This window comes from Mustela putorius, unplaced genomic scaffold (assembly GCF_011764305.1).
Source record: "Mustela putorius furo isolate JIRA1106 unplaced genomic scaffold, ASM1176430v1.1 tig00000228_pilon_pilon_pilon, whole genome shotgun sequence".
Lineage (NCBI taxonomy): Eukaryota > Metazoa > Chordata > Mammalia > Carnivora > Mustelidae > Mustela > Mustela putorius.
The window spans coordinates 38,712,884-38,726,987 of NW_025421322.1; the positions used below are offsets into that span (position 1 = coordinate 38,712,884).

Here is a 14,104-nt window from a genome sequence, read left to right on the forward strand (position 1 = left end):
GTAGAATGTGCACGCACATGTCAGCCGGTCCTCACACCTGTTTTTTGTCACTCTTCGTGGAAACGAACAAGCGACATGTATTTGGTCGTAAAATTCTATTGGTTCGTTCACGCCACACGAGTGTTGCCCAACTAATATGTGAAGGGGTAAAGGGGAAGTTACTCAGTGCAAAAACAAAAGTCAATTCTGCCTTTATTGTGCAAACTGCTCTCGAGATTCTGTGACTCTCGGTGGCTCCGACAATAAATTCCACATGGGCCCGGCCTGCGGATACTCGGGCATGGTAACGGTACTTGAGTTAAAGACAGACCAAGGCTTGTATTGCTTAGGATTCGCTGTACCACACAAAAGAAGTATCTTTAAAGATCTACCTAAGCGTATAAGAATTCCGGGTCAAAAATTCAAAATTTCTTACTGGTTAAAAGTCTCTCAGTGTCATACTGTGACAAATACACATTCTCCCAAATGTTAGCTTAAATCAAATTCTAAAATAAAACCATGTAGTAAGTAGGATTCAAAGTCACAAAGAATAAGGTACATTAGAGTGTTCTCGTATACCTGTTGGTAGAAGAAATTCAGAGTTGGCTTGTCTTCAGTAAACTGGTTTAGAAATCCTTTTGGCAAATAACGAATTCTCAATTCATATCTAAAAAATAATTCACAAAATAGAAAAATCAGAAATAAATAATTTTCTCAATTCATAGTCTACAATTACAGCATTATTATAACTATGGCATAACCAATTACTCTGAAATATTATCTTAAAAGTAACTTAAAATACAAGTAATTTTTAACCATCAATTTTCAAACTTATTAGCACAAAGACGTGCACCTCAGTGTCCAGAGCAGAGCTCAATGATCCTGCAAGGGACAGAGCAGAAAGAAGCCCAGAAGGCACCCGGTCCTAGCAGTCACTGTCCACCCAGGGCAGGGGCAGCACCTCCCCAGACCTCCCCCGACGGCTGACATGCGCATGGAACCACACAGAACATACCCTTTCCTGTCTGGCCTTTCTTCACTCACTGACCTGCTTGTGAGACTCAGCCTATCTAGAAGCTGACGGTTGCTCTGAGCTCACAGTGTTGCATGAAATATCACACCACTGCTAAGGGCCATTTGAGTTATTCCTGCTTCTTTAGCTATTATGAGGATACCAACACTCTTTTTTTTTCTTCCTCTAAGCATAAACTAGTTAATTGTTCAGGAAGCACTTCAAGAGTGGTGGAAACAAATTTCACCAGAATGCTCTCTCCCTCTCTCTCTCTTCCCCATGTCCTTTACAGGCACAGACTGGGAGTATAAGACAGACAGACAGACAGACACACACACACACACCCCTGCGTTAGCAGGTGCCACCCGTCAGGGAGCTGAAGAAGCCACACCCGTTTAAAGTCCCACCAGCATGCAGTGTTCTGGATCTCTCCGCCCAGCATGTCTCTTCCTTGTAGTCACCAGTACTTGCCGCAGTAGGGTGGACCGCCAACGGCCTCATCTGATGACTGCCGAAAAGGAAATCTCCTTTTGTGAAACATCTGTTTCTTCTAAAGGGCTGTGGGTCTCCCTCTCCCACCCCCAGCTGTCTTACACATTCAGGGTGTGAGGCCATTGCTAGACTCCTGTCTTCACTCTTTGGCGGCGTCTTGTAAAAATTATTTGAAAAATCTTTTTATTTTAATGTTATCTGTCGAGGAATAAAGCTCATAATTTTTATGTTGCCCTATTTATTCTTTCTCTTTTTGGGAAATTCTTTTAGTGTTTTGTTCGTAAAAATATTTGCCTACCCAAAGGTTATAGGAAGATCTGTTTTTTCTTAAAAAGTTTTATTTACTGATGTTTAAAAAAACTTAATAGTCTCACAAGGGAAACATGCCAATAAAGAAGTAACACGATTCTTTTGGTTAGTTAAGAGCGGAAAAAATGCAAGGTACACACACACACAAGCCCCGCTAAGACGGTGGAGTGTCTGCCCTCATTAAAATACGCAACTGCCCAACGGTGAGCCTCCCTTCTGCTCCTCCTCAGATCGAGGTCAACGAGTCACTCCAGACGCTGCACGTGGGGCGGTCCCTTGAGGAACACGCTAGAGTTCATTACTGCCAGCACGTTCTAAGTCCCCCGCACCACTTCTACGCCACATCCCCGTCAGAGAACAGAAGCGGAGCAAGTGCCCGTTAGCAGACTGGAAGACGGGGCTCTACAAGCAGCTGCAGCCGGCCCGAGGCTGCACGTTCAGGATCAAACAGGACAGAAGGCTTCTGCTAGGAATGTTACCGCATTTGAGGGTAAGGCAACAGACCCGGATCAAACACTGTGACCAGCCGGCAGCCTGACCATGCTGACGACAGCTCCGTGGACACTCCAGGACTCCTCAGGGCCCGACAGGGATGGTGATAAGGACATGCGGAGTACGAGCTCGGAGTACGAGCGGCCTCGTACCCCGCTATGGTCCTGCCAGAAGCAGGAAGAACGCGGGCTCCGGAGGGGGTGTCCTGGGCTGGGACTCTGGCTCCGTGGCCCACCCACGGTCTGCCACCACCTCTCTGTGCCTTGGTCCCAAGCTCGTCGGGAAATAAGTGAGAGAGTGAGCGCAGAAGCCCGCGCACACTCCCTGGCCCACATTGGCGCGGGCTCCACGACTTACTGATGGCATCAGCCGTCACTCCGCAAATACTGATTCCCGTGCCAACCCCATCCGAGGCACAGCTCCAGGGGCTGGGGAGATGCCACTGAATAAACAGGCCAAGCGCCAGCCCTCGAAAATCTGAGATACGACTGGTGGTGGAAGTCAGACAGCAAATGCACAGATATCTCGGGGGCTGCAGTAAGCGGGACACAGGCAAAGAAGCTCGGTAAGGGGAGCGACAAGTGACAACAGATCGCTCTGCACAGGTAGCCCCAGAGGACACTCTGATCCAAGGAGATCTGAAGGAAGATCTGAGCGGGGGAAAGGCGTCATTCAGTTATGTGCAGGGACAAGAGTTCTGCTCTGATGGAAGAGAATGGGGGGGCGGCCCTGAGGAGAGAGGATGTGTGGGAAGGCAAGTGCGGCTCGACCGCACTGAGCACGAGCACTGAGCAGGCGGGCAGCAGGGAAGGCGGGCTCGGGAGGCGGCAGATCACAGAGGCCCCTGCGCATCGGGACTATGGGGCTCAGAGAACAGCAGGGTAATTGCGGGACAGACGTTCCTCAGACCAGGCAGGTCTACACACTGTTGTGTGAAGGACAGACAACAGAGGAAGAAGCAGGAGGCCCGGAGGCGAGCGCAGTACCCTGGCTGAGAAGTAATGACCCTGTTTTCACGGATGGGAGAAAGCTCAGGGCATTACATAAGCGGCCCAAGGCCCCACAGGTATGAAGTAGCAGACTGGGACCCCTCTGCGGCGAGAACATGCACGAAGGCCACAACGCAGAACGAGACCAAGAGAAGGCCGCTGCGGCTCAAGAACAGGGGAGCAGGACTGACCCGAAGCATGGACAGGGAGGCACGCTCTTCAGATCGTGAGGATTCTGGTCCCTGCTTCAGTCCGCAGTGTCTAGCGTGTCTGTCCCCCACAGCCCTGCCGAACTGCCCAAGTCTGCCCGATCTAATCGCAGGCCATCACCCTGGCTCAGTCCCTAACCGCAGCACCCAGCCCCACAGCCTACTGGCCCGAGAGGGCTGACATCCCCACCCCCTCCTGTCCACGAAACTAGCCGCCCTCCTTGCCCTTCTGTTACCACTCTAAGAGCTCGACAGCATCCTGAGCATTTCTACTATTCTGCTATACGCCATTCCATGGATTTCTGGACAGCAGCTCAAGAGAACATGCCCCAAATAAATAATCTTTTTGCTTCTTCTAAGTAATAACTTCCTCTGGAGGCCACTGAACTAACCTCCTCAGTCTCACCTCCCACAATGAGCACCAAGATACCCACAAGCTGACCAGCTAATGGCGGAGTGGAGTAGGAAGTGTTGGACCAAGAATCCGTTAGCCGTGATACTGAGAAGGGTCAGCTGGCCCATCTGTGTGTCGTGAAGTAAACAAGGCACAACTTCCAGAAACAACACAGATGCTGTGTTTCTTGACGGGCCTTGCAAACACTGTGGTACTGACAGCTCTTTCTGACAAGGGACCTCCATTTAGAAACCCCCAAAAGAAGAATGGAAATAGAAATTCATCATTAGGTAAAAATTCTAGCAGTAACAGCTGTAAGAAACAATCATCCATGGTACTGAGATTAACGGGTGAAAATCCATGAGAAACAGGGTCTCTGCAGAGTCGCAATACACTTATCCCCCAGCAGGTACTTCTCAATGACAGAGGAGAAAACAGTGACTTTATGGGGCAGGAACCTGGCCACCACCTTAAACCAAACGATCCAAGTTGAAAACACCCGTACACAGGAGTCCCATCATCGCTACAGACCTCCTGATCAGATGTGCTACGATGGCTTCCACAGCCCGGCTGTAGCAGTCTTGCGAACCACATGCAACCTCAGCGCCACCATGAGAAAACCCCAGAGCAGCCCCTGTGGAAGGACACGGTACAGATACCCAGCCAGTATTCCTCAAGTGTCAAGGTCATGAGGGACATAGGCAGAGGAACTGTCCCAGATTAGAGAAGATTTAAGGAGAGAGTGAAAACCACATGGTATCCTGGACCGGGAAAGGGGTGTTAAGTGGGACAATCGCAGAAATCTGAGTAGCATCTGTGTACAGTTAATAATACCGTATCAGTGTTAAGTTCCTGGTTTCAATTACTGTACTATATTTACGAAAGTTTCACCATTTTAGGGAAGCAAGGTGAAGGGTACACAGGACTTCTGTGTTCTATTCTGGAAACTTCTGAGACACACCGAGAACAAAAAGAAGTTCACAGACTGACTGTTCCATACTTGAGGTTAACAGCACCCACAGAACCCCTCTCTAGCCAGCCTGGCCGGAGTCGGCCTGCAGCCGCAGACCCAGCGGAAACAGAAACGGACCTGTCTTCCTGCTGCTCCTGTCTGGGGCGGAGGCAGCGGATGTGTCATTAACAGCCAGCGAGCTCAAAGTCCGTCCGCATTTTAAAGGTATCCCTTCCAAACCTGCCGGGGAGTGCGTTGCTGTCACTCTGCTTCAAAGCTCGGCAGTGCAGGGCTCCACCGGAAGACTTGCTTGTAAAGGAAGGCCTGGGCGGAGTCGGTGTGATTTTGAGGTAACATAGGGAACATAAAGGAACGCTTCCAAACTACCATTACTCATGTTCACTCGTCGTCTTTGAAAAAGGCACTTCTCCTCCCTGTGAGAGACTTTTTCCCCTGCCGAGGACTGGAAGCAGTCCAGTCCTTGCAGAGAAAGGGACCGCTTCTCGCAGGCACGGGGCAGGGCTGGGCGGGAGGCGGGAAGCCCGCCCGGCAACGAGGAGGAGGATGGTCCTCGCGCGCTCGGCAGAGCCCCACGGTCCTCTCTCAAAGGCCACACGAGCCACCTCTCAGACCCGGCCCTCGAAGTCCTGGATTCGACATCACGAAGGACTGGGCCATTCCCCCCAAAGCGCTGACAGTCTGTTTACATCTGACTAAGCCAAACACACCACTCTACACAGGTCACTCCAGATAACTGAAATTTCATTACCAAAATTCGGTTCTTTAGAAAGATCTAAGTGCAGAACTTTAAAATGGAAATCTGACGACAATCGCTCCGAACCGCAGGACACTGTTTGCTGCGGTAATGGTTAGGACAGTATCGGGACTGAGACTTTTGGGGCTGAACTGAGGGTCCTGACAACTACTCCCTGCTCAGCTGGGCCCTCTGAGGAGCCCAGTGACAGGGAGGCAGGCCCCTGCTCCCTCCTGGGCAGACTGGAAGCATGTGTCTCCACGGGGGGTGACTCGCAGAGCCCTGCCTCCGAACCCCAGGGCTCCGCCCTCGTCCCTGGGATGTCTCCGTCATGGTGACTGGCAGGACAGGCTGCTCCTCCCGGAGAGGCTCTGGGTGATTCCCTTCTGGTCCTTCACTGAGATCAGCCACACTGTCTCACTCAACTGATGTGGTCCCCACAAAACTCTTTCAAGTTTTTTTCCTTCATCTTATAAAAGCTTATCATGCTCTATGTTGTCTTCTAGGACTTAGTTTTTTTTTAACTGAGGTAAAACTGACGTTACAAAAAACCCAGTCTCTTTATAAAGTGCAGCTCCGTGGTACTCAGTGGACTCCACGACACCGCGTCTGTCAGGAGGCAGCGTGGCCAACACTCGGCCAACCCGCTGCGCGTCTCCCCGTGCACCCATTTTCACGTGTGCGACCCTCCTGCATCTCCAGCCCCGTGCAGAACCCCAAGAGTCTCTCCAGGACAAAACCTGAAGGAGCTGCAGGACTGCAGAGTGCGCAGCGGCTGGAAGTTCAAGTCGTTTGCCAGAGAGATTCGCCCCTTTACCTTCTCACCAGCAGCGCGGGCAAGAGCCTGCCGGCGCCGCCCTCGTCCTCTGCTGTCAACAGTTCACTTTTTTTGCCACACAGAGAGTTGCAGATGGATCCTGGGTCCAGATTCCCATCTCCCTAACGGGCTCATGAAGCCGACAGCGGCTGCCTGTGATGACTGCCAGGCTGGTTTTCTCTGTCACGACATAACACCACCGTGTCTCTGGCCCACCTAGTGAATCGTGTGCCACTTCCACACCCATCAGGAGAACCCCCGGCATCATCTTCTGTTCGTCACGTGTGTTGCACATTATCTCCCCCCCAGCTGCAGCTTGCTTTTGCCCCTTTAAAAATATACATTGGGTACACGGAAGTTCTTTATCTTAATAAAGTTAAATCTGTTGTAGCTAAACGTTTTGGGGGTATTAAACTTCCTACTCCAGGCCCAGAGACACATTCAACTCTCTTTTCCATTATACTTTTTTCTCATCTGACCCGTCTCAAGCGGGTCTCTGAGTATTGGGGGTCTAACTTTGTTGTTACTCTTCCCCCAAGGACTGCCGTTTCTCCCACCAGCCCTCCGTTTCCCCAGTGGCGAGGCAGGACGTCTCTGTAAGGCCCCACTGCCCGCCACAGTTAGAAGCACACGGTGTGCCCCAAGTTGGTTTGCGGAGGTGTTGGAAGCGCTGGGGACCCAGGTGAGCAAGTTTCTGCCTCAGTGTCATTGGGCAACCTCAACAGATCCTGTGGCAGACGGCACGCGCGCACACGCACACACACACACACACACACACACACACAGTCTATGTTTGAAAACCTCCCAAGAGTAGAAACCGACATGTTACTCTGCGAGCCCTGGCACTTCATCTGAATACGATCCTACTTCTCAGAACGAAAGCCAGGCGTCCAGCGGCCCACACAAAGCCACTGAGCCAGGAAGATGCCTGCTGGCCAGGGCAAACACTGCCCATCGCTCCGGTTTTCGTACGTCCGTGTCTCACACAGGAGCAGAGGACAGCTGAGTACACAGACCCACTCTCTCTCCTCCACCCACGGGAGCCATAGGAGCTCGAGGTGGCTGTTAAGCCTCATGAAGCCTCAGGTTTCTCACAGGTAAAACGGCAAAAGGTGAGGCCCCACCACCCGATCAGACTATCACAATAAGAAACTTGATAAAGTGAGCCAAGTGCCCTGCACGATGTGTCAGTGTGAAAACACTGCTAAGGACATACACTCGTGGAACGAATACACGTTACTACTCACACTGTGTCGTCTCTTGGAGGTTTTGCACTTTCACTGCCACTAATTCAATTTTCACTGAAAAAGTTTTTACTAGGTGCCCTCTACACACCAGGCACAACTGACCAGAAGCCCAGGAGTAGACCAGGGAGTAAGACCAAGTCCCTGAGGGAGAAAAGTCATCTGGTGGTGGGTCAGCAGTGGGCCCTACAGACAGAGCAGTCGGAGAAGACCACAGGGAAGAGGGGACCGCAGAGCACGTGCCCTACGTGGTGAGAGGTCCAGGCCGTGCTGGAAACGGCAGAGGAGCACACTGGCCAGTCTCACCAGGTACAGAGACCCCAAGGAGCAAGACGCTTGACTTGTTCGAGAACCAGTAAGAAAGCCATGTGGCTAGGTTGGAGCAGGGTGCAAATTCTCCAAGACAGAAGTCTGTCCCATTCAGCAGGTAAGAAAACTGGCCGCAGAGAAGAGCCTGACCCGGCAGTTCTGAAAAGAGAGCACTGACATGTCAGGGTGCCAGCCACTGGAGCGCAGGGAGGGGCGCGAGAGCGAGAGGAGGCGGGCGGAGAGCCGATCAGCAGCTCTGGGGTTGGCTCCAGGTAGGAGGAGGAGCTACTGGAATCTTCCGCAGAAGTGATTTACAGATTTCATCGCATGTGCATATTTTTAAAGACTCTTCAGCAAATCCTATGAGCTCTAGCGTAAGAAATGCTTGTACAGCTGCTTCTCACTCCTTCTATCACTGCTCCCCCAAGCCACCAGCTTCTAGGATTTTTGTCTGGCTTAGGCAGTAACTGGTTTCCTGTCTCCTGTGTCTATCCAATGAAAGTATGATTTCGATGCCAAAGGCTGGTCTACAGAGAGAAAAAAGAGAGGTCCCGGGAGCAGCCCCCACATTTAAACACAAAGCAGGAGAAGACAGTGAATGGTCGGTCAAGCAGGAGGGCCGGGCACGCGCGAAGCGAAGTGCAGAGCACTGTTGGGTAAGAAACGACTGACAGCATCAGCTCCTGCCGAAGGTGGGAAGGTGGACTGGAGGACTCAGGGAAGAGCCCATGGAGGTGTAGAACTCAGCAGCATAGCCAGACCCTCAGCTCACTGGGAGTTTCACTCTGAACCATCAATTATTTAAGAATGTATTTTTCAACTGATTAATACACTGTTATGTGCAGAACTCCATATTTCCACATTAAAAAGAATAGTGAAAAACATAATTGAAAAATGACTTACTATTGTTTTCTTTTTAATTAGGAAAGGTCAATTTCATTCTTTTATTACTATTTTTGCTTTATATATTTTGAGAAATGTCTTTAGGAACTTGTAAGTTTAATAGTTCCATCTATTTCGGGGCACCTGGTTGGCTCAGTGGGCTAAAGCCTCTGCCTTGATCTCAGAGTCCTGGGATTGAGCCCTGCATCAGGCTCTCAGCTCAGCGGGGAGCCTGCTCCCCTTCCTCTCTCTGCCTGCCTCTCTGCCTACTTGTGATCTCTGTCTGTCAAATAAATAAATAAAACCTTAAAAAAAAAAAGTTCCATCTATTTCTGCTCTTCCTAAATTCTTGTGAAATGAGCCGGTTTTTAAGTGTAGTTGCCCTTCATATCCCTAAAAATGCTTTCCTATCTTGAAACTTTTTAAATAAGATATTAATAGAGCAATACCAATCCCCTCAACCCCCTGGTTAGTGGGTAGGAAAATACTATCCATCCATCCATCCATCCATCTTTCTGTCCGTCTATCCATCCATCCCTCTCTCCATCTATCCAGCCCTCTCTCTGTATCTATCTATTGATCCGTCAATCCACTCAACTTTCTATCCATCCATCCACCCAGCATCCACCTTTCTATCCATCCCTCTGTATCTATCCATTCATCCTTATATCCGTCCTCCTATCCGCCCACCATCCATCGTCTCTAACCATCCATCTTTCTATCCCTCTATCCATCCCTGTCTCTCTGTATCTACCCATCCACCCACCCGTCTATCCATCTTTCTATCCATCCATCCATCCACCTACCATCCATCCATCCATCGATCATCTCCATCCATCCATCCCTCTCTGTATCCATCCATCCATCCACCCACCATCCATCCACCTTTCTATCCAACTATCCATCATCTCTATCTATCCATCCATCCATCCACTCACCCACCATTCATCCATCCACCCATCCATCTTTCTATCCATCCATCCCTCTCTGTAGCCATCCATCCACCCATCCACCATCCATCCACCTTTCTATCCATCTATCCATCCATCCATCGACCATCTCTATCCATCCATCCCTCTCTGTAGCCATCATCCGTCCGTCCATCCATCCATCCATCCGTCCGTCCATCCATCCGTCCGTCCATCCATCTATCCATCTCTCCATCCATTCACCCACCACCCATCTATCCATCTTCCTGTCCCTCCATCCGTCATCTCTATCCATCCTTCTATCTATCCATCCACCTGTCCATCCATCCACCTACCTGCCGACCATCCATCTTTCTAAATGAAGTTAAACCGAACCGGATGCCTCTGGATGGAAACCGTGGACTTCAGTGGACTAGTGAGGCTGGATATGGTTTTATCAAGTGCGTGTGTAGACCTATATGTAAATGGTTCTGAAACACATACATGTGCATGTGTCCTGAGTCTTAAGGTAAAATGTTTCTTCCTGTAAGTTACATAAGACGTCTTCAACATCACTGTTTTAGATTCCCGTCATAAAGAGCAGAGAGCTGGCTTCTCTTTCTTGGTCACACACCAACATCTCTCACCAGTAACTGTTAGGCTGCTTGAGCTTATTTCCAAAGTCTCGTCTGGGACTCCTCTTTGTCGCTTTCTAGTCCCTTCCTTCTCTTCTTGCTGTTTCCCTAACACCTACTCACCCACCTACTGCTTAGGTTATACTGCTTTTATAACCTAATATGCAATTTTATTTTTTATTTTTTATACATACCCTTATAACGTGGCTGACAGAGCTTTAATTCTGACCACCTCTCTTCTGACAGGCAGCCACCACTTGGGTTCTACTTTTTTAATATAAAAAATCGGTTCTTATTGTTATTTGTTCTTAGAGCCAATGCTTATTTTTATCTATTTATTATTTTGCATCTGAAACCCTCCTTCAGAAACCACTATCCTTTTTCCTGAAATGTGTCTGTAGGAGGCTCCTTTGGCAGTGAACTCTCTGAGGGCAGTATCTGTGCCACCCCCCTCTTGAACGGTAACGGCATCTGACAGACAGATGTGGGCTGCCCGGGACTTCTCACCGCTTGGAGAAAACCATGGAGAAAGGTGAATTTTTCCCTGGTTGCATTTAGCATCATCTCTTCCTCTTTTGTACATGATATGACTGTAATCTACCGATGTGCAGATTCATGTTGTTAACCCCGTTTGGGATCTTACGTTAGTCCTACACCTGAGGATTTATGCTATTCACCACTTCTAGAAAATTCTCAGCCATTACCTCTTCGGAATATTTCCTTTTCCTCATTCCTTCTACTAGCTCTGAGAGCCCCTTGCAGAAATGGGTTGACTTTCTCATTCCTCATGTTACATAATGCGCTTTCATACCTTCCACATGTTGATCTCTATGTGCTGTCTTTTGGGAAGATTTTCTCAGATCCACATTTCTGTTTACTAATTTTTCCGCTATATCAGCTGTTTTACCCACCCAGTGGTTTCTAGAACTTGTGTTTGGTCCTTTTTCAAATCTACATGGTTCTTTTACAATAGTCTCCTGTTCCTTACTGACCCTTTAAGTCCCGGCTCCTTTGGCATGCACGGACAGGCAGTATGAAGCCTGACCCTCTCAGGAACACCCGCAGGGACCACCTACACCTTCAGCCCACTGTCCATGCACCTTCACTATGCTACCCGCCACGCCGCCCCCCGAGCTAAGACTGCAGGAGTCCTCCTGCGACGGGCATGTTTACGCAAAAGCCTCGCTACGAAGTCAGCTATACTCAACCGAAGCTGTGTCTCCAGCTCTCTCTGTGCCTGGAACTTAAATCAAGTCTGTGGCCTGTCTCCTCCATCTTTACCTCCTAAGACTGGGGAGAGCTTTGTGACACACATTTTACGAGCTGCAAATGTACAGATTATAAGGCGCATGCAGCTGGCCTGGCGCCGGGCTCTAGCCGCTGGGTGCCAGTGACACGGCCGTGGCATCACCTTCGCCACCTCCATCTGTGGTTCGGCACATCTGTCTGGTTCGGCACTGCATTGGGCAAAGCTCCATCTCGCCCAGGCTGGGCTTGCCTTGCTTTATGAGGGTTCAGACTCCATGAAAGAGAGTAGAGGCCGCTCAACTTTACTTGAAATTTAGCAAAATAAAGTGGCTTAAAAGAACAGAAACAGAGCTTTACGCTCAGAGGTCCACGTTCAACAGCACCTTACCGAGCACTAGGGGCACCATCCTACAGGAGTACGCCTCTGACACAGCCACAAAAATGAAGCAGCTGACAGAACTGTGCTGAATAAACACACCTGCGGCATTTTAAAGTAACTTTTAGGTATTCTTAGCTTTGAAACGCTTATTTGATTGACTGATGGAACAGTGGGAGGTCACATCTCTGCCAGCACTGAAGTAAGCCAACCCAACGACCTTATCATGGACTACCCTGTCAGCTCGGCCTGTGCCGGCGGCCCAGGAAACTGGAAATACAAGTACGTTTCTCTGGTAAACTGTAACCAGGACTTGAGTGTATTCAACAGGAGATTTATTAACTTCCGCAGGTTTTTCTTTTCAATGTGTCTTCTAATCAGTTAGGTTGCTGGACTGAGAGTGACCAACACTGAGCACTGTCCCCTCCACAACTGCCTCTGTCTCTGCGGCTGCGTCTATGAACACGAGGGCACCATGCACGGGGTCCAACTTCTCCCACACTCTAGTGTTTCACACAAACAGCTTCCTGCTAACATGCTGCTTTGCTTCACAGTGGAAAAAATTACTATCTTTGTGGGGAGAGAACCACAGAAAGGGCAATCAGAGAAGTCTTTTAATTCACCTTCAACTGTGTCAGTTTCACTAAGGTCAGCACGAGTCACGGCCTAATTGAGTTGCAGTGCACGGACGTCACTCAGACACCCCCTCTTCTCAGGTGAGCCGGAGGCTACCTGGCACCATGGAGCAAACCACGCTGCCCGTTAATGAGATAATTAGGTGTGGTCTCCGCCGGGCTCTCGAAGTCCTGCTGCACAGAAGGATGCTAACAGGACAGAAAGGAAAGGAATGAGGACCTGAGCTCTTCGAGCCGAGGCTGAAACAAAGGCATCCTGACAAGAGAAGTGTGACGAGCCCAAGGCCGTCTCCACTGAGCCCATCAGAAGCTCAGGCAGTCCCAAGTCGGTGGTGCCACAAAGGCAGACTGAACAGAAGTCTAGAAGAGATCACTGGTTAAATCATTACCAGCCAGTTTTATTTATACAGGAGTCGTAATTACAATCAATATGGAAATTAAGCAAAGACATTCATCCTCTTGTGTGTGATTTAATATGCAAAACAAATCAAGTGTGAGTCACACCAAAGTAGGTATGTAATCTTACTTCCACTCCTCTGGTGGGTGTGCAAGTTCATACTTCTCCCTCACATTGGAGACACCCATATCCAAATGGAGCCAGTGAACCTCCTCTGACCGCAGGTGACTGAGGCGAAATCCATAGCAGGCCACGTGCTTTACTTTGTGACTGTCCACTATCTTCTGAATGATGCCCTAAAACATACCCCCCACAAAAATGACTGTTACAAACAAAAAAAAAACTGTATGCTAAAAATTAATGCAATGTTCATTTCTTTTAGTTAATTATCAGAAATCTTTGGTAAAAGAGAACCAAGTTAAACAAATTACTTAATTTTTCTTAGGAGTCTTTTTTTCTCAAATAGTATTTTTATGAACAAGGAAAAGTTTTGAAAAAAACACATGAGGCTCTTCCCTTTTCTTTAGTGATAAACAAGGCATGGAAATGTACATTTCTGCAGCTCTACCTCTGCTCCATCCCCAAAACCTGACAAAGCATTCCAGCCACCCTCTGCATGTCACTTGCTGAGTATGAGACCCGAGGACAGGGTTCTACTTTCTGAACCCAGGATAACATCTTGTTCTAGACCAGGCTGCAAGTGCAGTGTCATTTCCTAGGAAGCACACTTAGGAACATACAATGAAGGCCACGCTTCTGGTGATACTGATGATGCAGGAGAAGCTAGCAGGCTGAGCCTGCCCCACCTGCCAGGTGCTCTTTATGGACTACAGTGCAGCAACCGGAACAGTCCCCAGGCCGAGTGCCCCTAATACATGTGCCCTGAGTGCAGAGACGAAGGCAAAAGGGAAGGCTGCCACGCCAAGATGAAGCTCATCCTGGGACTCGGAAAGGGAAGCAGCAGCCCAGGGTCCTGACCTGTGCCCGCCCAGCTGTGGAAGTCACACGTGTACACGGATGTCAATGGGCAGTACACATGGGGCCTCAGAAGGGAATCCAACAGTCCACTTG

The 14,104-nt window shown here is 49.4% G+C and overlaps 1 protein-coding gene across 26 annotated transcripts in view; it reads right to left on the minus strand.

Annotated features, from left to right (window-relative positions):
- Nucleotides 1-14,104, minus strand: part of PTK2 (protein tyrosine kinase 2) — a 246,281-nt gene that overhangs the window by 142,092 nt on the left and 90,085 nt on the right. For 25 of the 26 annotated variants that reach the window (XM_045078169.1, XM_045078191.1, XM_045078190.1 and 22 more), the window contains 2 exons: nucleotides 13,163-13,329; nucleotides 559-646 (listed from right to left, as the gene is read on the minus strand). In XM_045078169.1, coding sequence (XP_044934104.1) covers nucleotides 559-646; nucleotides 13,163-13,329 — 255 coding nt within the window. The remainder of the gene's footprint in view (nucleotides 1-558; nucleotides 647-13,162; nucleotides 13,330-14,104) is intronic. The other variant, XM_013051799.2, reaches the window with a different exon arrangement.